The sequence below is a fragment of the Suncus etruscus genome, chromosome X (genome assembly GCF_024139225.1).
Source record: "Suncus etruscus isolate mSunEtr1 chromosome X, mSunEtr1.pri.cur, whole genome shotgun sequence".
Taxonomy (NCBI): domain Eukaryota; kingdom Metazoa; phylum Chordata; class Mammalia; order Eulipotyphla; family Soricidae; genus Suncus; species Suncus etruscus.
This window is the reverse complement of record NC_064868.1, coordinates 112,606,318-112,633,750: the sequence shown is the minus strand read 5'-3', so window position 1 is coordinate 112,633,750 and position 27,433 is coordinate 112,606,318. Positions and strand designations below refer to the sequence as shown.

Here is a 27,433-nt window from a genome sequence, read left to right as displayed (position 1 = left end):
GAGAAGAAAGAAGAGGGATAAAAAAGTATGATGAAAAGTGTAAATAAACAAAGTGTTAATTTTTGTTTTGTTTATTTCTGCTCTTCATCTTGTGGAGCTAGCAAAATGCATGCTTCAAAACTTACTTATAGAATGAAGGCTTATTTTTATTATTTATTTCAGATGTCATAAATACATATTATCTCAGAAACTCTGGTTTCCTATTATCACAAATAGCATATATTTATATTATTTTGAAATGTTTTATGTTTATTTTTCTCTTGGTGCTTTTATTCTGTTCACTTTTATATTTCTTCAAAAGGCATGATATGGTGTGCTCCTTGTATACATTTTTATAAATACCAAATATGTGGCATTTTATAGCTAATTCATTTTGCTAACTTCAAATCTGTCTTATGCAATAAAAATATTTGAATTAATTTTAAACATTTTGAAGCTATATTCGTGGAGAAAGTTACTGTAAATGTCAGATCTTCTTTTAATACAACTGTAAAGTCTTGTTTAATTTTAATAGACCCTTTTAAAAATATGATGGAACTGACCCATCAATCACTTTTATACATCGCTTCCTTGTGAAATATGGATTTAAGTGGCTATAGTTTCACTAAAGAGAGAAGATCAGTATAAAATTACTTAGTGTGGGGCCAGCATGGTAACACAATGGGTAGGGTGTGTGCCCATATGATCCCCAAGCACCGCTTGGAATTATCCCTAGCTCAGTATTAACCCCTGAGCACTCAGATGTGCCCCCCAAAACATCTAATTAATTACTTCCCTCTCAATTCCACTGCATTTCTTCTCAGTGAAAGGTTTTGAGCATTGATTCTATACAAGAGAAAAATTATAGAAATTTCTCCAAGAATCTCATTGAAACTTCCGACTTGGTAACAGGGGTAGAGAAGGTTTGAAATTTGAACCTTAAATACTGATTCCAAGGAAGTTTCCATTTCTATAGAATATTCACCAAAATTCTGCAGTGCACAGGTATGCCACAATACTAACCATTAATTGCCAAAGTTTACATTAATGGCCAAGTCTACAAGAAGCCACTAAAAATGTCATCTTAAATTTAATTATATTTTTAATCAAGTCAACAGCCTATCTCAGCTGAGTCAGTCATTTAGTATGGCCAAAATTACCAGAATATAAATCTTGATTTTAAATCATGTTAATATTTTGTCCATTTAACTCAATAGAACATTGCAAGGTTAATTATCATAAATGTCTGTATTTTTCTCCATATTTCTGATAGAAAAAGTATGATAATTTATTTTGCATTGCTTAAGTATAGATGTTTATTTTCTATTTCTTTATTCTGTGTTTCAATTTCCTTAACTGGAAAATGCCTCTACTTTATGTGTAAAATCATACCTACCCATAAGAATGGGAGGTGAAAAGAGTTAATACAAGTAAAGCAGTTAGAATAGTGTGTAACATAGAAAAGTAAATTATTACTGCATTGTTTTTATTACCCTGTCACTATAGTAAATGATTTTCTGTAAAATGTGTTAAATCAGCCCAGGATAAATTAAAAGTATGGTATCAATGAAGAAAGACTATGAATGGTCAAAATTCATAATTTAAATTTTCTGTATACTTTTTAGAATTAAGAAGCATGATACATTGTTTCTGACTCATCCAGATGTTTTTACTTCTGATTAAAAACAAAATGTTCTCAGATGCAATCTTGTGAGGGTTTAAATACTTGATAGAAAAGTTTGTTGCAAAGCAGTTTTCATATGTGTAAAAGCTAAAGGTAATTGTGATCAGAAATTCAAAAGGGTCATTTTAAACATTCAGGACTAATACGATTTACAAACATTTAAAAAAAATTCAAGGGCCTTTTTATAGCTAATCAATAAAGAGCATAATGTATCCAAACACCTACCACAGTTTTTGTAGCAGAAAGAAATTAAAACGGATTTTCCATAGGTAGTGAAAGGTTATCTGGGGACATAGGAATTTTAATTTGCTTTGAGGTGGCAAAATACAAGTACAGAGAGAAGAGCTTGATTTGCTAGCTTTCAGCCTAAAACTGCCCATCTTTTCCCAGGACTTGGAGATGTGCCAGGCTCCTAGGTCTATTCTTGATAGAGTGGGTGCTTTTCCAATAGGTTTTTCTGGGCCTGAGAGAACATTGCCTAACCAGGATAGAGCTCTGCTGCGAAGCAGAACTAACCTAGGGCTAATGTGGCAATGTTTTCTAAAACCTAGGGACCAGATTTTCATTTTGGCAGACAGAGTCAACCTTCGACAACATTTGGAAAGAGATGAAGCTTATTTAGCACAAGACATTACCCATTACTGAGCATTCCGTGCCTAATTTCCTACCTCTCCCTGAGTAACACTCATGATGTAAGACTATGGCTTGCAATCCTTTCTGTACCTGAGCATATTTTTATTCTTAATGCTGATTCTTAGGCCCAGCTCTTAGTGATCTCCCATTGAATTCATCTCTGGTGGAGAAGATGCATGATGCATTTATTTGTCCTTTTGTTTGGTTTTGCCTCGAGGGCCCCAAGTACGGTTGTGTATTGAGAATTGAAAATCACTGATATGTATATGTATTCATATATGCATATTGCCTAATAATGGTTCTTAGTTTGGTCCGCAGACTACTGCAATCACCTGTACTGCTTGAAGAACAAGTGCAGTTACAAGTAATCAGATCTTTTCAATCTGCATTTTAGCAAACACTGAAATGTTGAAAAACAAAAAGTTTTCCTTGCTAAAATTTGCCTCTTTTCTTTTCTCTACAAACTGGAGTAACCCAATCCATGATATCACAGTAAAGGGTGCTCTGGAAGTAAAGTGTTACATCTTGACCAAACACCGAGGATGATTTCAATGATCAGAACTTCTGTAATGGATGGTTGAAGTGGCTTTGTTCATTGTGATTATTTTGTTGGTGGGATAGTAGAGACAAAACTTGAATGCCTCTTAAATTCTATTATAAAGTTACTTCCTACTTCACTTTGGCCTGCCATGTGTAGTACAGCTGAAATTGTAAAAGAGAAGAATTTCTACCCCTGTAGCTAAGCTCCTGAGCTACATAAGCAATTTATAGGAAGACGATAATAAATAGTATCTTATGGCTTCTTTGCTCAAAGGTAACAAACACCACAAAATAGTAATGTCTTTTTCAAAATATATCAAGCTGACAGTGAAGATTCACACAATGACCTGCACCAACCCATTTCTCTTCACTCATGCAAACTTCTTTGACTTGGTGTTTCTCCGATCACATCACCCTTGACTTCAAGTTGGGCTGCACATAATAATTACTGAGCACACTGTAAAAATATATATGCCTGAGTTCCACCTCCCAGGTTCTTGCTTAATTGGTCTTGAGTAGACCTGATCATTTAATAAGAGTATTTTTAAGATCCCTAATGATTCTAATATGTAGACATGGCTGAGGCAGGTATGCCTAAAAGGAGCAAGAGAAATTTACTACAGATGTACCCAAAGAAGCTCACAGAAAGGAAGTCAGATTAGTGTCATTAGTGTGTGTAAGCGGGAACTCATATAAAATTTAAAAAGTATTATTCATGTTCCATCATCATCTGCTATCATGATCTGGGTGCTGTTAACATGGTACTTTTGTTTGATGTTTTAAATCCTTGACATCATTTTCTTCTCTCCTTCATTGGCTGTACTGAAATCGTTCCTTTTTCTAGAAATAAAGAGGTTTCCTTAAACCGAAATATGACCTCTCTGGGTCTGGACTGGTTTCTGTTTTGTTTTGTAGATCACTGTCCGGGCGCATTGTTGGAGGGGTGTGGTGGTTCTTCACCCTCATCATAATTTCTTCCTATACTGCCAATCTTGCTGCTTTCCTGACTGTGGAGAGGATGGTTTCTCCCATAGAGAGTGCTGAAGATTTAGCTAAGCAGACTGAAATTGCTTATGGGACCCTGGACTCTGGTTCAACAAAAGAATTTTTCAGAGTAAGTGCTTTGCCATTAATTGGGCTTGCTGATTTCATATTTTATGAGCTTCTCACAAAGGTAAGTTTATCATTCTTTTAAGAGAGGTCTGGTAAAAGATGGCAATATTATCAAAATAAAGCATCTTAAATATGCCACTTCTGAAGTTGGAAAGATAAAGAAATGGGTAGGGAACTGGCCTTGCATGAGGCAGATTCGGGTTCAAACCTTTTTATCCCATATGGTCTTCCAAGCACCTCCAGGAGTGACTCCTGTGTGTAGAACCAGGCATAAACCCTAATCATCACTGGGTGTGGTACTATCACCATTGTTAAATATTGGATATATTGGGCAGGGAAGGTGGCGCTAGAGGTAAGTTGTCTGCCTTGCAAGCGATAGCGTAGGACAGACCACGGTTCGATCCCCTGGTGTCCCATATGGATGGTCCTCCCAAGCCAGGGGCGATTTCTGAGCACATAGCCAGGAGTCACCCCTGAGCATCACCAGGTGTGGCCCAAAAACTAAAAAAAAAAATTGGATATAGCACCTCTGGGTTGGTAACCTAATTCGTTGTCCTCTAGAACTTTTAGATAGACATAAGTGGCTTGTTGTAAAAACTGTTTCAACTTTCAGGTTTACATCCCAACCCTGCAACAAAGTGATTTTCCTTGGTCAAGCCATTTAATTTCTGTCAGCTGACTTAACAATAGGGAATTGAATTAAATGTCCACTCTTCTTTCTAAATTGTACAAAACCGGTGATTTTATGTCTCAGCAGTTTATAGAAGTTAGTCGACTCTAATATTGATGACTGATGAACTATAAACGTATTCTATTTTAATTTGTTTCCTATTAAAATGTATTACTTATTTTTCAAATGTTCATGTACATAATGATAATTCAATTTCTAGGCAAGCCAATAACTGTTTTAATTTCTTGAGATTGATTCTCCTTTTCTATCACCCACAAACCAAAATCTTGGTGAGAAAATAGCAAATTATTCACTAGCAAAAGTTAGTAATGCTATATAAACATTGTCAAGAAGAATGATAAAAGGGGATATAGGGGCCGGGCGGTGGCGCTAAAGGTAAGGTGCCTGCCTTGCCTGCGCTAGCCTTGGATGAACCGCGGTTCGATCCCCCGGTGTCCCATATGGTCCCCCAAGCCAGGAGCAACTTCTGAGCACATAGCCAGGAGTAACCCCTCAGCGTTACCGGGTGTGGCCCAAAAACCAAAAAAAAAGGGGGGGGTATAAGCAAAAAATAATAGAAGAATAAAGTATACAGTATAATAAATGCTTATAATGGAGTATTTAAAAACTCAGAACTCATATGTTTGGTCAGTTCCCCCAAACAGAAAAATATGGTGGTTTTTATTTAAAAACTGAACTATTCTCATACCAATCACATCACCTATCATTATAAGAAAGAAAAGTATAGTCCACTCACCAATTAATCAAGTTATTGGATGGCAGGTAGCACTGTTGACTTCCTTCAAAGATTCAGAGTAAAGAGATGTTGCTCTAAGTCATTCTGTCTTAAGTAATGGCAAGAAACATGTTTCTACTTGGAGATTTATAAGACTTCTCCAATTATCTCAGGGAACTGAGATATTTATTATTAATAATAATAATTTTTATTATTGTAGCAATCAATTAAATATTATTTCATTCCTTAATAGAAAGTGTGTTAGTTTGCTACACTTTCAAGAATTCTCATTGGTTCAGTATCTGTTTCCCTTCTGCTATTGTTCATGGAATAGATGAGAGGAATTTAGCATTAACAGTCTCACAATGATCTGAAGAATCAATCTATGGAACTAACCTGCCCTTGACCCTATTACTATAATAGTCCCAAAAGTTCATCTGGAAATAGTTCCCAGAAATCATGGGCATGAAATCACCATATGTTTTAGGGCTTGAAGCCAGTGATTTCCCTCTAGCTTAGTATCAGTCATTAATGGAACTTCTGCCACCATCCCCATAAACATCAAGTTCCTATATGGAGTAATTGACCACATAGACTATCAAGGTGATAGACTTGAATCTTATAATACATAAGATTAATTTGTTACATTAATTTTTTTCTTCAACAATTGTAAATGAGAAAAGTGTACCTTAAATGGTAATCAATAATAACATCAATTTCTGTTCAGGTTTCAAACACCATCTATCAATATTGCAGACAAAGAATCTCTCTGGGAAGTCTTAATTGCACAAAGACTTGCAGATGTGATCAAATAAACACTGTCTCCATAGCCAGACATTATCTCCAATCATTTTGTTTCTTAAAACCCAGGAAAACATCTTCTGATCCATTCAATGATGATTTCATTAAATAGCATCATATAACCATAGCCATTTGAGTCAACAATCTGTTCTCAATAAAGATATTGTCACATTCTAATTGGTTTTAGAGTTTCTAATACTTCCCAATTCCTAATGACCTTAAAGTCAATGACTAATTCATATGGAAATTAAGCAATTTTGAAAATTTGATTAGAGAAGGAACTGGGTATTTCTAGGTATACCAGAATTATAAGCCATTTTCTAGTTCCTGTCTGCCACTTCACTCACCCCCAGTTGGTTTCTGGTGATAGCATAAGATTCTGTAAGGAAGTTTAGGGCACAAAAACTTGATAATCTAAGAAGGGAATTGAACAGTACAATAAAGACAGAGCTTTTAATATACTTATAAGTATTATGTAAACTTAAAGGCTATGTATGATATTCAGAAAATATAGGGATATCTAAGCTATTTATTTTATCTATCCCATAGATCAGAGAAAGCAACTAGCAAGAACATGTCCCTCTCTCACACACACATACACACATGTTCTCTCCTCTCTCTCCCACCCTCAACTGGACTGACATATCACCTCACTTTCTTCTCAACCTTCAATGATCTCAATTTTATTAACAGAAGCATCAGATAAAGGGGGGCCTCTCATATCATGCTTTCTGAACTTTAAAGGATAAAATAAGATGTAACATACACCATTTACAAACATGAACTCATCTATTCCCATTTTCACTGCAAACTAAAGTCACCAAACAGTAAAACTGTAAAATAGCCTGGAGCCAGCCCTCTAGTTGTTTCACTAAGAAAAATAAATAAATTAAATTCCTCTCTAATTGCCCTGAAGACATTTTTACTGTCCTGAGCTAGGCTGCCATTTAAAATGACAATGTTTTCAAATTATGCCTTTGTTTCTCTCACTTTCTGAGCTCTCTTAGTTATTATCTATAATCACATAAAGTCATCACCATTGACACAGAGCAACCTGTTCCAGTAGGAAAGACAGAGAGGGACTGAGCAAAATGCAGACAGCTAAAAGAATCATTGGAAATATTCTCATTAACCTTCTTTACTTGAAAACCAATTTTATAACACAGCATTTCCAAAATTAAATGTCCCAACAGAGGTAGAGGCATCCATACAAAAAAGTAGGTTGACAGTGTTATTGTCTTTGTTCAAAGAAATGCCTCTGTGATTTGTAAAGTTGTACCAGAATTACCATTCTCTACTCGGTTTTGAAATTGTGTCCTAATATGAATTCATGTTTAAAAGTAGCAAGTGGGAGAGAAACTGATTTCAAAATATTGTCTTCATAATCCTGGGAATATTAGCAGATAACTAAGGTGGTTGGTTAGTTTTCCAGATATTTGGTCCTCTCCCCCATTGGACATAGCTCCAGAACAAAAGGAAGGTGCCTTTTGAAATGAAATGTTTAATTTTGATTTAAACCCTGTAAAAAATATATATAAGAGGAGAGTAGTAGGAGAGACAAACTTGCTTCAGTGCCCCAGGCAAGACAGAAGAATTGAACTTGATCTTGAGACCATTGAGAAAACTGTCTTATCTTTTGAGCTTGAGACATTATAAACTCCATAAAATACAGTTAAATAAACTCAGACAATATATTGCTTCAACACTAGACTTTGTTATTATTGCCATTGGTGGCTTTTTAATTTTTAAAATACAATCAGCAAGGAATAAAGAACCTTTTCAAACTGATTTAGAAAGTAGTAACTGTTATTATTATTTAGCTGGTTATACATATCCATAATCTCTCTCATATATACACATATGTACATACATGTTTCAGTTCAGAGACTACATTCCCATAATTATCAACTATATTTATGAAAATTTTGAAGTTTTATAAGAAAAAACTCACAAGTGCATTTCAGTATTGTGATATTTTGATATAATGGAAAAAGATAAATGTTCTCTAGGTTTTATTACAACTGAAATATACACAATGTCTCCCTTTTCCTTTAAACCTATCCCCTAGCCTTAAGAAATATATCAAAATATAAAATAATTTTGCTAAAAATTTTCTCACTAAGTACTATAACTTCAGGACCTTGGTTGCTATATCCCTATAAAACTAAACCAAATTTAATTAATTTAAAGGCATATATGAAGTGACCAGGTATATATGGATATAGCTTAACTATTAGGAAATGTAACAGCAACAAAATATGAGTCAACACCAAGATCTGGTATGTTATCTCTCTGTTGTACATGATACTAGGTAACTTTAAGCATTAAAAATTGTTTTCCAAAATTAATAAGGATGTTGATGCTACTTGTTATACAAATGTACTTTGGTATGTCATTTAATACATAACACTAATAAAACTTCTATATAAACAAAGCACTAACAAAACTTCTATATCAAAATTACACATGGGTCAGCAGAAAAAGGCGAGGCTGCTGAAATCTGGCCAAAGAGACTACTAGAAGAGAGAAAAATATATTAAGACAATGACCTGTTAGCCTTTCCCTTTTCTCAGCAGTGAGGTATCTGTTCTTCTATAGGTCTTCCTTGAAGCAAGTGTTAAGCTGAGTGAAAAGGATTCTCCATGGGAGTAGAATTTGACCTGACAACTATGAGCACAACTAACAAGACACCTTATATCTGTTTCCAAAAGAAAAAGGGATATGTTCCTACAAAAAAAATATGATAAGAGCCTGAGAAATCTAATGGTGTTTTCCTGGCAAGTGCCAACCCTGGATTTGATCCCTAGCACTGCCCCAAGTATTAAAAAATAACATCCAAAGAATATCAGCAGTAATAAAAACTAAAATTTATATTATAAACATAAACTGTATTACAAACTAAAAATTTCTGAGAAATTAGATATAAATTGTTCTCATAACAAAAAAGAAATTATGAGCCAGAGGGATAGTAGAGATGGCAGGGTTGCACACCACCAACCAGGGTCCAATCCCCAGCATCCCATATGGTCCCAATCTCTGACATCCCATATGGTCCCAGAGCATACATGATGTCTGAATGCCAAGCCAAGAGTAACCCCTAAGCATCACTATGTACAGACCATCAAAAAACAACAAAATAAATTATAATTAACATGATATAGGTATTACTTATACTATGATGGTAACCATATTGTAAAACATAAATATATCAAGCAAACATGCAGCCTTTAAAATTAATGTTGTAGGTCAGAAAGATATTACAGGGGTTAAGGCACTTGCCTTCCATATATATAACCATAATTCTAGTCAAGGCTCCCCCTGGCACTACCAGGAATGGTCTGTGAACACAGAGCCAAGACTAAGCTCTGGCTTACAATCACTCCACAAAAAAAACAAAACTCCATGTGGTATGTCAATTATATCACAATTTAAAATAACATATATTTGAATAAAGAAAAAAGATATACTTTCCATTACATTTTCCATGTTGTGATGAACTCAAAAATAACTGAAAATGCAGATAGCCATAAAAAAGATATGAATGCCATAAACAGAAAATTCTATTATTCATGGCTTGTAATGGTTTTTAATAGGCCAACAGTTATGTGGTGACAGATAAAATTGGAAAGAATAAAAGAGGAGATAAAAAATTATTTCTGGCAGCAAAGAGAGAATACTACAGGTAGAGCACTATCCTTACACACAGACAACCCAAGTTTGATCCTCTGGCACAGCATACAGTTACCCCAAATCATGCCAGGAATGATCTCTGAGCACAGAATCAGACCTATGCACCACAGGCGTGAGCCAAAATCAATTTTTAAAAATATTGTTAGCTTCAATCTAGTGATTTTTTTTACTTACATAAGGAAAATAGCTCCTGCTCTACTATGGAATTGGTAAGAGAATAATATCACAAGAATCTCTTTAAAAGAATGAAAGGGATCCAGGAAGATGGTTCAAAGTATTAGAGTGTATGCTTAGCATGTCAAAGGCCTGGGTTCCATCCTTGGGTTTGCATGATCCCCCAAGCACCAAACCAAGAGTAACCTCTGAGCTCTGTTATGCGCAACCCCTCAAAACAATAAAAGTACAAAAGTTTCTATAAATTTCACTCAACTTAATGACAAGGACTCAGCAACAGGTGATCCATTAAAGCACAAAAATAGCCAGACCAGGTTCTGTAGAAATGTGAGAGAAAGGCACTTTACAAAAATAAAATAAAATCAGTTCCACTTACTAGATAGATCAAGAAAGTGTGTGTGTGTGTTTTATTTGGCTTTGGGAGAAATTCACTTATATTCTTCTTCCACCCTCCTTATACAATGCCTACCTCAATTATAAAATATTCCTACTGACCTCCTCTCCTAAGTGAGTCCATCATTAGCCATTCCTTTGTGGCCTACAAATCCAAGACTCATTTTAGAATTGCCCTTGAAGACCTCCTAGAAATTCAGGTGCTTCCAAGGTGCCATGCAGGCCATCTGCCCAATGTAACCAACCATATGGATTTCATTAGCTTATCTCCGTTAGTCCTCTCTGATAACCTACTTGCTTATGAGAGCAGTTCACAGCCCAGAAAGCCTAAGGGGGTTGAGTCGTAAGTTCTCTTTAAGGCTGCCAACTCTCAGACAACACCAGGGTAATTAACATCAAACAGATCTTTCTGAGAAAGCTGTAACTGGCTTTCCTCAAGGAACTCATCTCAGAATTTCACTTTTTTCTTCTTTGACAAAGTCAAATCACCTAATAACCTTCCAGTTAGAGGAATTGCTCCCATCTGTTCAATTAGACTTTCCTTCAGTTCATCTGGCAAAACTGCACAGGTTAATTATTTACAATTGTTTTTTTAGTACTATGCAAAAGTCTAAGAGTTTGACCAGGAAGATCAAGTCAAGTTCCAATTTATTAAAACTCAGCTAACGATCACATTCAATTAACTGAAAGATGTACTTGCACTTTGCTTTTGAAAAAAGCAACTTCCATAAACAAAACCTTAATGAGCTTTTTTGAGGGCGAAAAGGCAGCCAACATGGTCAGACTCGTTCCAGTCTTCAATATCTTTTGCATTTTTCAACAGTGATTTAATAATTACTGAGCCTCTCTGTTTCATATTCATGTATGCACACACAGGCACTCACATGCTCTCTTTCCCTGTAGTCCTTCCCTCTTTTCCTCTCCTCTCATCTCTCTCCTTCCCACACTTGCTCCCCCTCTTTCACTTTTCCGTTCCATCTTCCTCAGCCTCTTTTCCTCCCTCTTTCCCTCTCTCTTCCTCCCTCTCCTCTCTCCTCTTTTTTACTCTCTCCCCAACCATTCTTCATAGAGATCACATTAACTCTTACTGTTCTAACATCAACCAACTTGAAGAAAATGTTCCTAGATCCATAGTTCTGTGCTATACTCTGTGCAGTAAGGCTTCATTAATTCTTTCCTGGGAGCTTGACCTCTGCATGAGACATCTCTCTTTTTTTCTTTTTTATTTTGTTGTTGTTGTTTTGGGGTTTTTTTTTTTTGCATTTTTTATTAATAATATATTTTTATTTTAAACATAGTGGCTTACATATCGTTGACAATAATATTTTAAGTACATATTAACATAAAATCAAGGGAATTCCCATCACCGAATGGTCCTCTCTCCACCTTCCCGTCCTGCCTCCCATAACCTCCTCCCTCACCCCCGGGGCTGCTAGCATGAGTGGTCCTCTCTGTACCCAGCTTACTACTTAGTGTTCCTACACCTGTTTGGTCTTGGTACCTCCCTTGTTTCCCCCTCTAATTGGGAGGCTGGACTAGATAGTTTAAGTTATGTGGTTTTGTTTGAAGAAAGGAAAAGTAATAAACTGGGATAAATATCAAAAACGCCAAAAACGGGCGGAGTCCTTCTAAAGGTCTCATCCTCAGTTTGAGAGACAAAGGGGAAAAATAAGGTGAAACACCACAACAGTACAAAAAAGAAGTGTTAAATAAAATATCCAGTGAGCACTCCAAAAATAAAGATAAGCACCACATAAAAGCCATGGTCTTGAGATGAAAAACATGGCAGAGCGCATAAAGGAAGAAGATAAAAGAAGAAAAAAATAAAAATAATAAATAAGAATGGAGACAACAGCTTCAATATCCACACCAAAACAAAGAAATCGACAAAAACTAGATAAATAAATGTATAAAAACTATATAATAAAATAAAATGTTTTGTGCTTTTTGCCTTTTTTTTCCCCTTCTGTGCAGGCACAGTAATTTTTGGGATCATTTGAATTCCCTTGGCCTAAGAGATACAGGGCTTCTCCACCCTTGAAGTATATTGTCATGGGATTAACTATAGACCCCTTTCAGGTTCATTTACTCTCCCCGTGGTGCATTTGTGGTGTATGGAAGACTTCTGCTCCTTCCTGGGTGATAAAATCAGACCTCTGTATCTAGAGATATCAATATTTGCACAGGTCAAGGAGTGGAACTTATGATGAAGTCTTTCTTTGTGGTTCTAGAAGTTCTGTTCCCTCAGTGTCATTTTAATCCGTCTTCTGTGGTTGGTGATCTTGGTCTTTGCGCTGATTTTAGGATGGAGTCTGGGGTAGCCTCTTTCATTATGTTATCAGAAGACCCATTCAGTTGCTATTGTCTTAGTCAGACCTCTGGAATTAGAGATCATGATTGTTGTGCAGGTCGTAGATCAAACCCTAGACTAAGGCTTTTTTTTTAATTGATCCCAGCATACATACTGCCCAGTCCTGGTCCTATCAGTCAGTCTTCTGTAGATCACGATCTTGGCTTTTGCACAGACCAAAGGGTGACAAGTCTTCTGATTCTGAAACATCCCTTTCAATGAAAAGAATCATATCATGGGGCCAGAGTGGTGGTGCAGCAGCAGGACATTTGCCTTACACGACACTGACTCGGGACTGACTGTGGTTCGATACCCTGGTGTTCCATATGGTGCCCCGAGCCAGGAGCAATTTCTGAGTGCATAGCCAGGAGTAACCCCTGAGCATCATTGGGTGTGGCCCAAAAACAAACAAAAAGTTCACTAACCAGGAGAGATTTCTTGAAAGAGGAGCATTTTAAAACTATTTAGATACAATTATAATTCAAAAATCATTCTGGATGTATGTGAGACTATATTTGGCACCAAAATAATAAGGAAATGACAAACAATAGGGTTGTGGCTTTGTACCTTAGTAAGCTGAAGCCAGTATTGACTGAGAAACTGTTCGTTCTTTCTAAAGTTTATTGGTTGTCTTTGTGAAAGATTTTTGAAAAAATAGAATATGCATATATGTTTATGAGGGATTTTGTATGGAAAAGGTTTTCTTTTCTTCTTCAAACATATTTTTTTTATTATTTAAACACCTTGATTACATACATGATTGTGTTTGGGTTTCAGTCATGTAAAGAACACCACCCATCACCAGTGCAATATTCCCATCACCAATGTCCCAAGTCTCCCTCCGCCCCACCCGACCCCCGCCTGTACTCTAAACAGGCTCTCCATTTCCCTCATACATTCTCATTATTAGGACAGTTCAAAATGTAGTTAATTCTCTAACTAAACTCATCACTTTTTGTGGTGAGCTTCCTGAGGTGAGCTGGAACTTCCAGCTCTTTTCTCTTTTGTGTCTGAAAATTATTATTGCAAGAATGTCTTTCATTTTTCTTAAAACCCATAGATGAGTGAGACCATTCTGCGTTTTTCTCTCTCTCCCTGACTTATTTCACTCAGCATAATAGATTCCATGTACATCCATGTATAGGAAAATTTCATGACTTCATCTCTCCTGACAGCTGCATAATATTCCATTGTGTATATGTACCACAGTTTCTCTAGCCATTCGTCTGTTGAAGGGCATCTTGGTTGTTTCCAGAGTCTTGCTATGGTAAATAGGGCTGCAATGAATATAGGTGTAAGGAAGGGTTTTTTGTATTGTATTTTTGTGTTCCTAGGGTATATTCCTAGGAGTGGTATAGCTGGATCGTATGGCTCGATTTCCAGTTTTTGGAGGAATCTCCATATCGCTTTCCAAAAAGGTTGAACTAGACGGCATTCCCACCAGTGATAAGAGTTCCTTTCTCTCCACATCCCCCACAACACTGTTTATTCTCATTCTTTGTGATGTGTGCCATTCTCTGTGGTGTGAGGTGGTATCTCATCGTTGTTTTGATTTGCATCTCCCTGATGATTAGTGATGTGGAGCACTTTTTCATGTGTCTTTTGGCCATCTGTATTTCTTCTTTGTCAAAGTGTCTGTTCATTTCTTCTCCCCATTTTTTGATGGGATTAGATGTTTTTTTTCTTGTAAAGTTCTATCAGTGCCTTGTATATTTTGGAGATTAGCCCCTTATCTGATGGGCATTGGGTGAATAGTTTCTCCCACTCATGCTTAAATTTTACTGAATTAATACATTTTCCCTTTTCTTTCTTTATTTAAACATCTTGATTACATAAATGATTGTGATTAGGTTTCAGTCATGTAAAGAACACCCCCTTCACCAGTGCAACATTCCCACCACCAATGTCCCCAATTTCCCTCCATCCCACCCCACCCCCACCTGTACTCCAGACAGGCTTTCCAGTTCCCTCATTCATTCACATGATTATGGTAGTTCTCTGTGTAGTTATTGTGGTGAGCTTCATGAAGTAAGCTGGAAGTTCCAGCCCTCCTCTCATTGTCTCTGAGGATTGTTGCAAAGATGACTTTTATTTTTCTTAAAACCCATAGATGAGTGAGACTATTCTGTGTCTCTCTTTCCCTCTGACTTATTTCATTCAGCATGATAGATTCCATGTACATTCATATATAGGAAAATTTCATGACTTCATCCCTCATGATGGCTGCATAATATTCTATTGTGTATATGTACCACAGTATCTTTAGCCATCTGTCTGTTGAAGGGCATCTTGGTTGTTTCCAGAGCCTGGCTATTGTGAATAGTGCTGCAATAAATATAGATGTGAGGAAGGGGTTTTTGTATTGTATTCTTGTGTTCTTAGGCTATATCCCTAGAAGTGGAATAGCTGGGTCAAATGGGAGCTCAATTTCCAGATTTTGGAGGAATCTCCATATCGCTTTTCATAGAGGTTGGACTAGAATGCATTCCCACCAGCAGTGGATAAGAGTTCCTTTCTCTCCACATCCCCGCCAGCACTAGTATTTCATTTAGAGGTAAAGTGATATGTATAATATTCTTTCAATAACAGTATTGCAAACCACAGTGCCTAAAGGGAGAGAGAGAGGGAGACGCACAGAGAGAAGTATCTACTGTAGAGAAAATCTGTGGGGTGGGGGGGCTAAGGACATTGTTGGCAGGAAATGCACAGTGAAGGAATGCTTGCTGGAACATTGTATGACTGAATCTCAATCTTAAACAACTTTATAAGTATCTCATGGTGATGTAAAATTATTCCTTTTAGATGGGAAACTTATTTTAGAGGGCTGAGAGATAGTTGGGGTGTTAATATGTATAACTTAGGAGAATTATATACATGGAAAATCACCAATGGCAGTATTGTAAATCACAGAACATCAATTAAAATATTTTGGGGGGTCACACCCGGCAGTGCTCAGGGGTTACTCCTGGCTCTATGCTCAGAAATCATCCCTGGCAGGCACAGGGGACCATATGGGATGCCAGTATTCGAACCACTGTCCTTCTGCATGAAAGGCAAATGCTTTACCTCCATGCTATCTCTGCAGCCCCAATTAAAATATTTTAATAATTAAAATTTTATTAATCAATCATTTAAATATATTCAAATATGCAACTTTTACAGGCATCAAATCCTGGTCCCCAGATACTTCTGGGCAGGACAGTGGAGGCACCCAAATATTATGGGGATGAACCTTGTAGTCCCCAAACACTACCTGGGTGGCCTTGTAATCCCTGGCACTACATTGCCCTAGCAGCACTGCATTCTTGGATCTGCATTTTGAATCACTAGCATGGTTAACTAAGAATCACTAGGAAGAAGTTCCTAGACCTCCTAAGTACCACTTAGGAAGACCCTCCAAAATTATTACTTTGACACAATATATAAATTTCAAAGATAAATTGAAAATCACTGCTAGCAACCAAGGAATTCTCTTATTTCTCATTTTATAATTCAATTTGCAAATGAACATGGGGTTCATTAAAAAAGGACTTTCCAAAGAAAAATTTACTTGCTTTATTTATTCATTAATTTTGCTATGCCAAAGATAGGACCTAGAGTCTCATGTGTAAGGCTACATATGTATTGATGAGCTACATGCCTCATTCCACTTTGCATTCTTTAAAATGAGTTTGTGGAAGCCATATTGGGAAGCAGAAATCCATCTAGCCAAATGAAAGATTTCATGACCAACTTTTTAAACATAATTTATTTATTTAAGCACCATGGTCACAAAAATATTTGTAGTTGGATTTCAGTCATCGAATGAACACCACCCTTCACCAGTGTTGCTTTGTCTTGCCACCAAATTTCTATGTATAAAAGTAATACTGCTATATTTGTTTTAGTTTTAGCCCAAACTGTCCCTTTTCTATATATGGTGTTGTAAATAGAGAATTCATGAATAGAGTCATATTAAAGCTATGTTGCATAAAAAGTTCATATTTGATAGATTACTATTTGCAACAGATTAGCACCATGTATATGTGCACATAAGCCCCTCACAACTTGAGAAATTATTATTAGAAGATAATTTAAGCTTGCTACATATAAACTAACAGAATAAACTGCTCCACCTGTCTTATCATAAGAATACTTTTTTAATTGTCTTGTCTTTTTTAAAACTATTTACAAACAAGTTTATCAAGAATAGAATTATTAGTGATCCAAGATAAAATATAAATAAATCTAAAGACAATTGGATAAGTTGATAAAATTCAGATAAACCCTGTATAGATATTAAATTTTAGATATGTGCTGCCAAAACACCTCCATATTTTTAGAACCAGGAAATTGGCTTGTATTATTTAGAATTGCCTCCCATGTCACCATAATTGAGACTATTTTTCTTTAAAAATATCAGCAGTAGAATATATGAGGATAGTCTTCAAGTATTTGAAGGGCAGATATTTTAGAAATAAATTATATTTGTTCTATGAGGTCATGTGGTACCTAAAAAAATCACAGAGCGGCTATTACACAAATAGAGATTCTAGCTGATTGCAAAAGCATTATTTTCATTGAGTAGTCCAAAAATAGAATAGACAATCTCCATAGATAGTGGGCTGCTCATCTTTGAAAAGATTCAAGAACAGGCTAATGGCCATTTGTCAGTAGTGTTAAATAAGAAATTTAGTCATCTGACAAATGACTGCACTAGTCCAATGTTTTCCAATATCGGTTGTATGTGAAATTATTTAGGGAAAAATGGTAAAGCACCTATTGAGTCTCTTGTCTCCCCCACACTGGTACTGCAAGATGTTGATTCTATAGGTTCCAATACTTTGCATTTCCAAACAACAGCACTCACAGTGATCCAACGTAGTCAGCCAAAAGTCATATTTGAGGGATATTTGACTACATAACATATAAGAAAATCTCAACTTTCATAATTTGGACCTGCTTATTTTCCCTTTTTAATCCTCTATGAAGTATGCAGACAAGATGTTGAGGGCTGGGCATTTGGGATAGAGAGAAACTAGAGAAATGACGGGATCATCTCTGGTATGAAGATGTATCTTGAGAGCTAAGTGGCTGACTAAAGCCATATCTGCTGGCTGTTGCTGTCAGGGAAGGAAATAAAGTCAAGATGTTCCCTATCAATGGGATCAATGAGAATTATTATTTCAGAACTGAAATCTGAAGTTGTTCTGGAAATAAGGCTTTCAAGTACCCCAAGTACAGATCTCTATAGGAATAATCAAGCTGGAGACTTCAAACAACAAACATCTGTAAGCACTAAAGTGGAATTGAAATAAAACTTGAGGGTAATAATGCCTAAGAGTCTTGAAATATTTATCATGTTGACCTAATATTTCTTCTATAATCTATTTGATACATTCCTTTTCATCATTATTTACTGGGTATCGGATAACCAGGTTAGTTTTTATTAATATCCTTATAAAACATTCAGGAAGTTCCACAGTCCAAAATTTCTATCCTAGAGGATGGCAGTTGGCCAAGAGTCATTATCAGAAGAAAGTTAAACTATCTGGGTAAGAAGAATATTTTACCAAAAATTTTTTAAAAGAAAGTGTAGAAGATAGACCAGGAGTTGAAAATCCTTATTCTTTAAAGAAAAAGTATTCTCCAGAATTTTTTGCTATTCCTTACGTTCTTTTCTCTTTCTTTACCTTAAGGGCCCATTTGGTCTTGGGTAGTCTAGGCTTCTATATAACACCACTTTTAGGGAAAGTTTAAGGAATATTTTACCTCAAAAACACTGCAATTAATAATGTAAATTAACATCCCCATACTAGGCAAAGAGAAAACAAAATATAAAACAGGAAAGAAGGCCGCAAGAAATTTCATAGAAAGCTTACCACAAATAGTGGTGAGTGGGCCTGAAGAGATAGCACAGCAGCGTTTGCCTTGCAAGCAGCCGACCCAGGACCAAAGGTGGTTGGTTTGAATCCCGGTGTCCCATATGGTCACCCTGCCTGCCAGGAGCTATTTCTGAGCAGACAACCAGGAGTAACCCCTGAGCAACACCGGGTGTGGCCCAAAAACCAAAAACAAAAATAGTGGTGAGTGCAGTAAGAGAAATAACTACAGTAACAATTATCATGACACTGGTAGTGAGTGAGAGAAATAGACTCTCTCAAATACAGGCAGAGGGTGGAGGAGGAGAGAGAAGGGGGAATTGGTGGTGGAAATGTTGCAGTGGTGAAGGGGGGTGTTCTTTTCTAATACTGAAACCCAACTACAAACATGTTTGTAATCATGGTACTTAAATAAAGATATATTAAAAAAGAAATTTTATAGAATGAAATTTAAAAAGGTACAAAAGACAATATTTGCCAGGAGCTTAAAATCCCCTACCAACATAGCAGAAACTGTCTTGAGAGTATATTACTCTACCTTTTTCTCCATTTTACCATCTCAGTCTCAGGTGGTCAATTGAGGCTTCTGTGTTCATGTTTTCAAAGAAGTTTCCAAGAAACCTGAGCTTCAAAATGCCCCACTCTAGAAGACAGTAGGTAGAAAAACAGAATAACTGACCTTCACATAGGGAAGTTCAAGAATCAAAATATGGTCAGAAGCTATAGGCAAGATACATGGCTTTTACCATGAAAAGGGGTGATATGAGAAATTGCTATAAAAGCTTTAGACTCTTGGCCATTAGCAAAAACTCTGCCCTATTATCACTTTATGTCACATTACACATTTTCTGTCATGTTGGTTCTTTTACATAATTTTTATTGTGCGGCAGTTCTACTATAATACTTCTCAGAAGCTTTTCAGAAGCTCTGGAACCTTCATGACTCAAAAATCTTAATCTAAAGGTTCGACCATACTGAGTAGACATGAACCTATTCACCAGAAAGAGCTAAAAAATTAGGGAAACACTAATTCTATAAGAGAATATTTTATTTTTACTTTCATGTTTAAAATGCACAGAAAATGGGGCCTGAGCAATAGTACAACTAATTGTGAATTTTTTTTTGCTTGAATCCAAATCAGGCTTGATCCCTATGTTCCTATATGGCCCCCAAGCCTGCCAGGAATTATCCCAGAGCACCCTGTATATGACCAGGTGTGGCCCAAAACCAAAACCAAAAAAAAAAAAAAAAAAAAACTAAATGCATAGAAGGAAGGGCAGACAAGAAGCCAGAAAATTTCTGTCCTTCCTTCCTCATGTACCATTCCCTATTCCTTAAATTGAGCCCCTTTTACTATTTTACCTGCTGGATCTGGCCCTTGATAAACTAAACATTTTGCATTTATTTCTAGCAAAGTCTTTTGGGAAACTAGAGGTAAATATTTCATATAGAAGATGGTTGAGTGGACAGCCCCATAATGGCAGAATGAAGCTTCTTGGGAATAAATGTTTGTTGGTGAAGGGAATTAGATGAGAAACTCCCTCTTTGAGGTATTTTTACCAGAAGGCTAGTGAGGGATCACCCTCCTCAAAGAGTAGCACAGTGAACATTTGTAATCACACTGAAGGGTTGACCTCAAAGGAAGAATATTTTTCTGTGGTCTTTTATTCTCCGTATTTTCATTAGTTCTAAATTGCTATTGCCATTATAATATGTCATTGGTAATAGGTAAATAAATAGATGATATATTAGGGTGATAGTGGAAGTATATAATTCCCAAGCAGAAGAGACATTCTTTCCAGCCCCAATACCAAATTGTTCACACTTTTTCTACCTAGCTTGCATTAATTTCATATTTGACCAACTGCCCCTCGTCGTTGGTGTGGATGGAAGCTGGCCATCTCTCCCAAACAGAATTGTGGATTCCAATTTATGGCAGAAAAAGAGAGCTCTACCTTGCCACTTGATAGATAATACTTTCTCTTTTCAGGAGACCAAAATAAGGAAACCAGTGTTCACTCTTTTGCCACTATATTCCACTGGGGCCCTTGCTGTCTCCATGAATACCTCTTTGATGGCTGACTACCTTTAGTGTCATTGTTTCCCATACTATAAAAATATTTTTATTTTTAGTCACCATGTTTTTTGTTTGTTTGTTTTGGGGGGGGCACACCCAGTGAGGCTCAGGGGTTACTCCTGGATATGCGCTCAGAAATCGCTCCTGGCTAGGGGGACCATATGGGAAGCTGGGGGATCAAACCATGGTCTGTCCTAGGTTAGTGCGTGCAAGCCAAATGCCCTACTGCTTGTGCTATTGCTCCTGCTCCAGTCACCATGATTATTTAATTCTGTTAATAGTAGAGTTTCAAATTTACAGTCTTGCAACTCCACATCAATCACCAGTGTTATCATTTCTCTGCCATTGTCCCAAGGTCTTCACCAACTCCCACTTTTCCTTCTTAAAAATCATATTTATGTAAATATTACACACCTTTATCTTGGTGTTGTTCAGTACTATAATCCAGAGGCCCTCTCATATTAATTTACTTTATAGTGGTTAATTTTGGTCTTTTCAAGCAATTACTCTTCCTAGCTTTCTGCTAGCAATGATGAATTGAAAACAGTTTATCTTTGGGCCAGAGAGATACTACAGTGTGTAAGGCATTTGCCTTGCATATACCTGAGCCAGGTCCAATCCCCAGCACTACATATGTTCTCCCAAAACCTGATAAGAGTGATCCTTGAGCTCAGAGCCAGAAGGAACCTCTAAGCACCATCAGATGGAACCTAAAACCAAAACTAATAATGATAACTAAACTATAGCTATATCTTTAAGGCTTTCTTTTCTTCCACATCTTAAGCTACACAATTGATATATTTATGTATCAGGACATTTACAATTGGTAACACAATAGATGTTGTTCATATTAGAAACATATTCTTACCTCATACACAGATCCTTTGGTGCATTTTGATCTTCATGATTATTTACAACTTTTCAGAGAAATCTAAAAGAGGGATTTCAGGAACAAACATTAAATAGACCACACATTGAAAAAATAAAATTTGATTTTCAAAAACGAATCAATTGATAGCTGTTTTTTCTAGGAATTTCCCTGCTCCATGATAATTTATGTTCTTATCTAGGAAAAACACTATAAACCAGGGAAAAGAAAGTTCAAAGATGTCAAGGAACCTCTTTACTGACATTGAACTAATCTACATCATTCTTGAAATCTGGTTGCTGATTTTGAAATCTCCTTTATAAACATCAGTCAATTTTTTACACGTTTACATGCATGTCTTTTTAACACTCACATATATAAATATATGTGTATATGTATATATATTAATCATAGTCAATGTTGCCAAGACTTAAATAAGACACTTTGAAAAATTTTTGCATTCCTTGATTTTGTGTTTAAATTTGTAAATTTAATGTTGCATTAATGGCCTACTTTGCATATCTGTTTGATTGTACCATCTTAAAGATTCATTTAAACCTGGGGAGGACAGCATGACTCCTACCTGCTTCTCATTAATAACATACTTTTTAGTGAACAGATAATGAATGACCTCGATGGAAATCAGTAGAAATGCAGATTGCCATTAGGTGGAGAATGAGAGAGAAAATCCACTTTCTCTACCACGCTATAAAACAATTTCAAGGCAGAGGTAGCAAAAAGCAAGCTTCTAAGGGAGACTTCTATATAAGAGGACTCCTAATTACGTATTCTGTTGTCTTTACAGGTGAAACTGGAAAGAAAAGTCAACCTAATGGACATTAAAATTTGCAAATGAGTTTTAGAATATTGGGTTAAGACATTTAATTATGGAGGAATTAAATAGATAACTCTTAGCCTCAGAGTTTTGTGGACTCTTAAAATGTAGGCCTGCACAAGCATTTTTTAATTTGTTGGCTACTTCTTGCAACCACTAATGGGGGCAAAGGGTGGAAGGTAGATGAACAGTAAGCATTCTAGTTGGCAAAGACCTGCCATTGTTTGATCTGAATTGGAACAGAAAGCAAGCAGGAAAGACTTAAAGGAAAAAGATAAAGCTTTTAAAAGTACGATTGACCTATTCCACTTTTCTAGAATACTAACAGAAAAGAATGGTCTTGCTTGAGATACGGAGAGCCTATTTTTCAAGTTACTTTATTTTGTTGGGAATAAAGTGCTGCTGCAGAAATGAAGACTTAAGGAAAATGCATTTCAAACCAAGGAGTGCTAATAAATTATCTCACAGTTCACAGACTTCACAGGCACTAGAAAACACATGAAATTTGAAAATGCGACCGCAGTTCTCTGTTTTCCTTTACCTTCTTGAATTCAAGATGACATCATACTATGGTTTCACAATTGATTGCTGAGTAGAGGTGAGAGCCGTATCAATTACTCAAGTCAAATAACACAATAGTCTAATCAGTTCAAAATTTAGAGAGCTTTGAAGCTTTGGAGAGAAAGTACATGGCACTTTCTTTGCACGGGTCCAACCCCATTTCAATCCCCAGAACACCTAGGTACTGCCAGGAATGATCCCTGGACACAGAGCCAGGAGTAAGGCCTGAGCATAACTGGGTGTGACCAAAAAAAGAGGTAAAATAAATTGGTGACTTTTATATTTTTTGTTCCTGTCCAATGGTAGGAGTAAACACTAGCCAGGATATAAAAACATAACTTTCTATATGATTTAATACACACATTCATGCACATACACACAACCATAGCAAACCTACCTCAGCTCATGATCTATTTCTTGTTTTATTAAAAATAACTCTTGGGATTTGTCTTGCAAGTCTGTATTTTGGAATCATTCATTGTAGTGTAAGGCTTTTGGTATAATTTGTTTCAATCCCCTGATAAATATATGGCCATAACATTTAACCTGATGAAGTCCACCCATCTGACATCTATATAAAATGATGCTCTCATCTTCTCTGGTGACTGAAAAAAATCAAATGTACAGTTGTTTCCTAAGATGACTAATACAGTTTAAAAATCATAGGTAAGCATTTGATATAAAGTTAACTAAATTATTAGAAGAAAATTTTTCCAGAAAATTTTCCACTTTTACTTTTTATTTTATTCAGTTCTTTAACCTATCTATAATAGCTGATAAAGAAAAAGAACTTTTTTCTACCTGCAGGGGAGCAACGAAGGTATTGTGAATGTTGTTACCTTATCTGCCTATCACCTGTTAGAATTCAATCTTAGAATGCAGAATCAGGCGAAAGAAGTCCAAACAGTACCAGAAAGAAAAAATATAGGTGGGCAATTTTGTTTTAGAAAAGTGTGCTATTTTCTGGCGCAAATATTTTGCTGTATAATGACCTACTCTTAAAGCAATGTACAGTTCTGAGATAAAAGTATTGAGAATATATTTTCAGGGAGGTAGTTCAAAGAGCTAGAGTGGATCCTTTGTATGCAGGAGGTCAATCCATGGCATCATCTGGTTCCCAAAGTATTGCTGGAAATGACCTCAAGCACCATCAGGTGTGGCTCATAGACAAAAATTCTTTCATTGCATTCACCAATCCAGAAGTTCATTTGTTTTTTTTTTATCTTAGATTGGTGAGTGATCTTTGGGCCACAACCAGTGGTACCCAGTACTTACTCCTGGTTCTGTGCTCTGAGGTCACTCCTGCACTTGCTCAGAGGACTACATTTAATGCTGAGAATTCAGCTGGTGTCAGCTGCAAGCAAGGCAAATACCTTAACCTCTGAATTATCCCTCCAGCCCCGTTTTCATTATTAAACAAATAGATAAAATTTAAAAGAAACAGTTCCTACATACACCCAAGGGATTTTTTTCTATTCACATAATGCAGCTTAACTTGCTCTAATCACGGACTAGGTCAAAATATCCCACAGTTACATGCATGCAGACCCTCAATAGGGCAGAAATCATGCTTTCTCCTGACCTTTCCCTCCAACCTAACTATACACAACTACTCTGACTTGTGCATGCGGGACTCCATTGGACTCAGGCATCAATTCCAACATCAGGAGGAACAACAGAAACATTGTGAAGTAGACAATAATTTAGTTAGTGCTAAAAGTTCTTAGCTCCTTTCTTCACCTTCTTGACTTAAGTTATAGGCCTGTACTCTCCACTAGGCTACCCAGTAACCCATATAACTACATTTAAATTAATTTAAATTACTTTTTAACACCTTTGCTCAATGGACCCAGACACATGGTGCCCACACACACATTTGCATTTCCTCTCTTGAGATGTGGAGTTTCTTGGGGTGTATACTGGGACTCTCTCTGTCTTTGGAGAAGCCTGTGTTCTACCTTGAGAATATATCTTTCTCTATATTTATCTATCTATCTCTATTTCTCTTTCTCTGTCTCTCTCTTATCCTCTCATTTCCCTTCCTCAGCATCTCCAAATAAAACATGATTCTACTTCAAAAATTACTTTCTAAAATTCAATTATTCCACCTGTCTTGAATACAGACAGGGGGCGAGGGAGGAGAGAGATGGAGGGCATTTGTGGTGGAAGGTTGCACTGGTGAAGGGAGATGTTCTTTTTTATAACTGAAACCCAACTGCAAAAATGTTTGTAATCATGGTGCTTAAATAAATATATGTCTTTAAAAAAAGCATTAAAAGAAAGAAATAAAATTCAGTTATTCCATAACATTTTCAAGTGTTAAAGATGCAGTAGTTAAGCATCCGTTAGTTCCATTAGCTTCTTGTGCATAATACATCTCTATTCCCCACAACACATATCACAGTACCTGAAGTAACAATTGAATGGGGGAGGTATGTACAAAGTGCTTGTTATGCTAAATTCATTAAACTAAATTCATCAAAGGCCCTTGGTTAGGGGTTGAAAAGATAACTTAAGGAACTGAGCTCATACTTTGAATGCTTGAGGTCTGGATTTAATCCCTGATACTCAAAAGATCTCAGACATGATATCTGAGCAGAGTTGAGAGCAGTTACTGATTACCACCAGGTATGTGGCACAGTACCAACTAAAAATGTAAAATAAAAGTTATCTCTCTGGCCAAAGAGATAGTACAGGGATTAAGGTGCTTGCCTTGCATGTAGCTGATCTGGGTTCAGAACAGCTCCACATATGCTCCTGCCAGCGCCACAGGGAGTGATCCATTGACTGCACATCTGGGAATAACCCCCAAGCACTGCCAGGTGTGCCTAATACTCCCAAATAAATTAAAACTTCAATTAAATGTCCCTGTCATTACACCATCATTACACCATACTATGAGGCATGTGTTATTAGCCATTTTTAAGATGAGGAAACTGATTCCACAAGCTAAAATAATTATTTATAAATTCACCCATCTCATAAGTATAAAAAGGCAGGTCTTTGGGATTTTTAGTACCAATACTTTTTTAAATTAAAGTTTAATTGAATCGCCATTGCTGTATACAAACAGGTGAAACATTTATCTAAAACACAAATTTCACCATGGACAGCTAACCTTCTTTAAGTTGAGTGACTGGATGACTTTTTCCCCTCACTCATGCAAGGGGAGACAGAGTAAAAATAAATAAAGATAAGGCATAAAGAATAGGGGTGTGAAATTGTGATGTGTGTTTTATTGTGGGTAACAGACTAAATAGCTATCTGATTACCTCTCTAAATTAAATAACAGTAAATTAGAGATCTGTCATGTTGAATATGGTTATCACAGCCTTGGTCTGCCAGTAGTGAAAATTAGTGAGATCTAATTGTTTGGAGATTACTCCAGAGTGTGAGCCAGAAAAATTCATTTTCCTACAGCTCTCAAACATGTACTTGCCAGACAAAAATCCAGCCTGCCACATTTTTCAATCAGCATGGCACCTTTAGAAATAAAAATCAGAATTTACCAGGACTGCAGAAATCATACAGGAACTAAGGCCTCGTATATTGCCAAGTCTAGCACCATATGATACCTCAATCTCATCTATAAATATAAAACCAGGAGTTGAACCTGAGCATTGTTGAGTGTGGGCTCTCATTTCCTCAAAATTATAAAATAAAGCTGAGCACAACATTCTCAATATAGAAAGAAGGAAGTGACTCAATCCAATCCCAACTATTAAAAACAGAACTACAGAAGATCCAATGTGAATAAATTGACATTGGACATTTTAGTGGCTATATTTCATAAGGTATTTACTGAGCGTCTGGCAATTAACTCAAAATGTGTGTCCCAGTGACACTGATGGCGTATAAACTATCCCCATCCTACCTCCCAATAGCATGTGCCCATTGCCTCTGCTTATGGTGCCACTCTATCTTGCCTGGCCTTGCTGAGACCTTCTTTGATTCCCCTTCCCTCTAGTTTTCCCTCTGCCATTAAATCAAACACAAAAGCCTACCAAGATGGGTTATGTTATCCTGCCATTTGCAATGATGATATAATAAGATTTATTATGGATTTACTACATGCTAGCTGCTGAGTTTGGTGCTTTATATAAATTATTTCACTTAATGGTCCATCACCATTTTAGAGAAATTATGAGAGTTTTAGAAAATCAATTTGTTCAAGCCAGAGAGAAGAATTTCTCTATACTGGTAGGATTTAGGCCTTGTGACAAGCTAGTGTCAGATTATATTGATGTCTTTTACCTCATAGCATGTTGGAAAAGTTTCAAAGCTGCACCAAGAAAGATCAAGGCTGTATAAATACATGACAAAATGACAAGTCAAAGAAAGAAAAAACTCAATTGTTGATATCTTTTGCTAGTGCCACAATTAGACAAATATTCACTGGGAGACAGTGTGAAGTAGTGTAGAAAAAGCACAGGTTTTTGGAAGCCAAAAGCCCTAGATTTGAGTAGTA

At 36.4% G+C, this 27,433-nt stretch overlaps 1 protein-coding gene across 5 annotated transcripts in view; it reads left to right on the top strand.

The window, feature by feature from the left end:
- Window positions 1-27,433, top strand: part of GRIA3 (glutamate ionotropic receptor AMPA type subunit 3) — a 378,184-nt gene that overhangs the window by 307,656 nt on the left and 43,095 nt on the right. For all 5 annotated transcript variants that reach the window (XM_049767079.1, XM_049767080.1, XM_049767076.1 and 2 more), the window contains one exon: window positions 3,752-3,950. In XM_049767079.1, coding sequence (XP_049623036.1) covers window positions 3,752-3,950 — 199 coding nt within the window. The remainder of the gene's footprint in view (window positions 1-3,751; window positions 3,951-27,433) is intronic.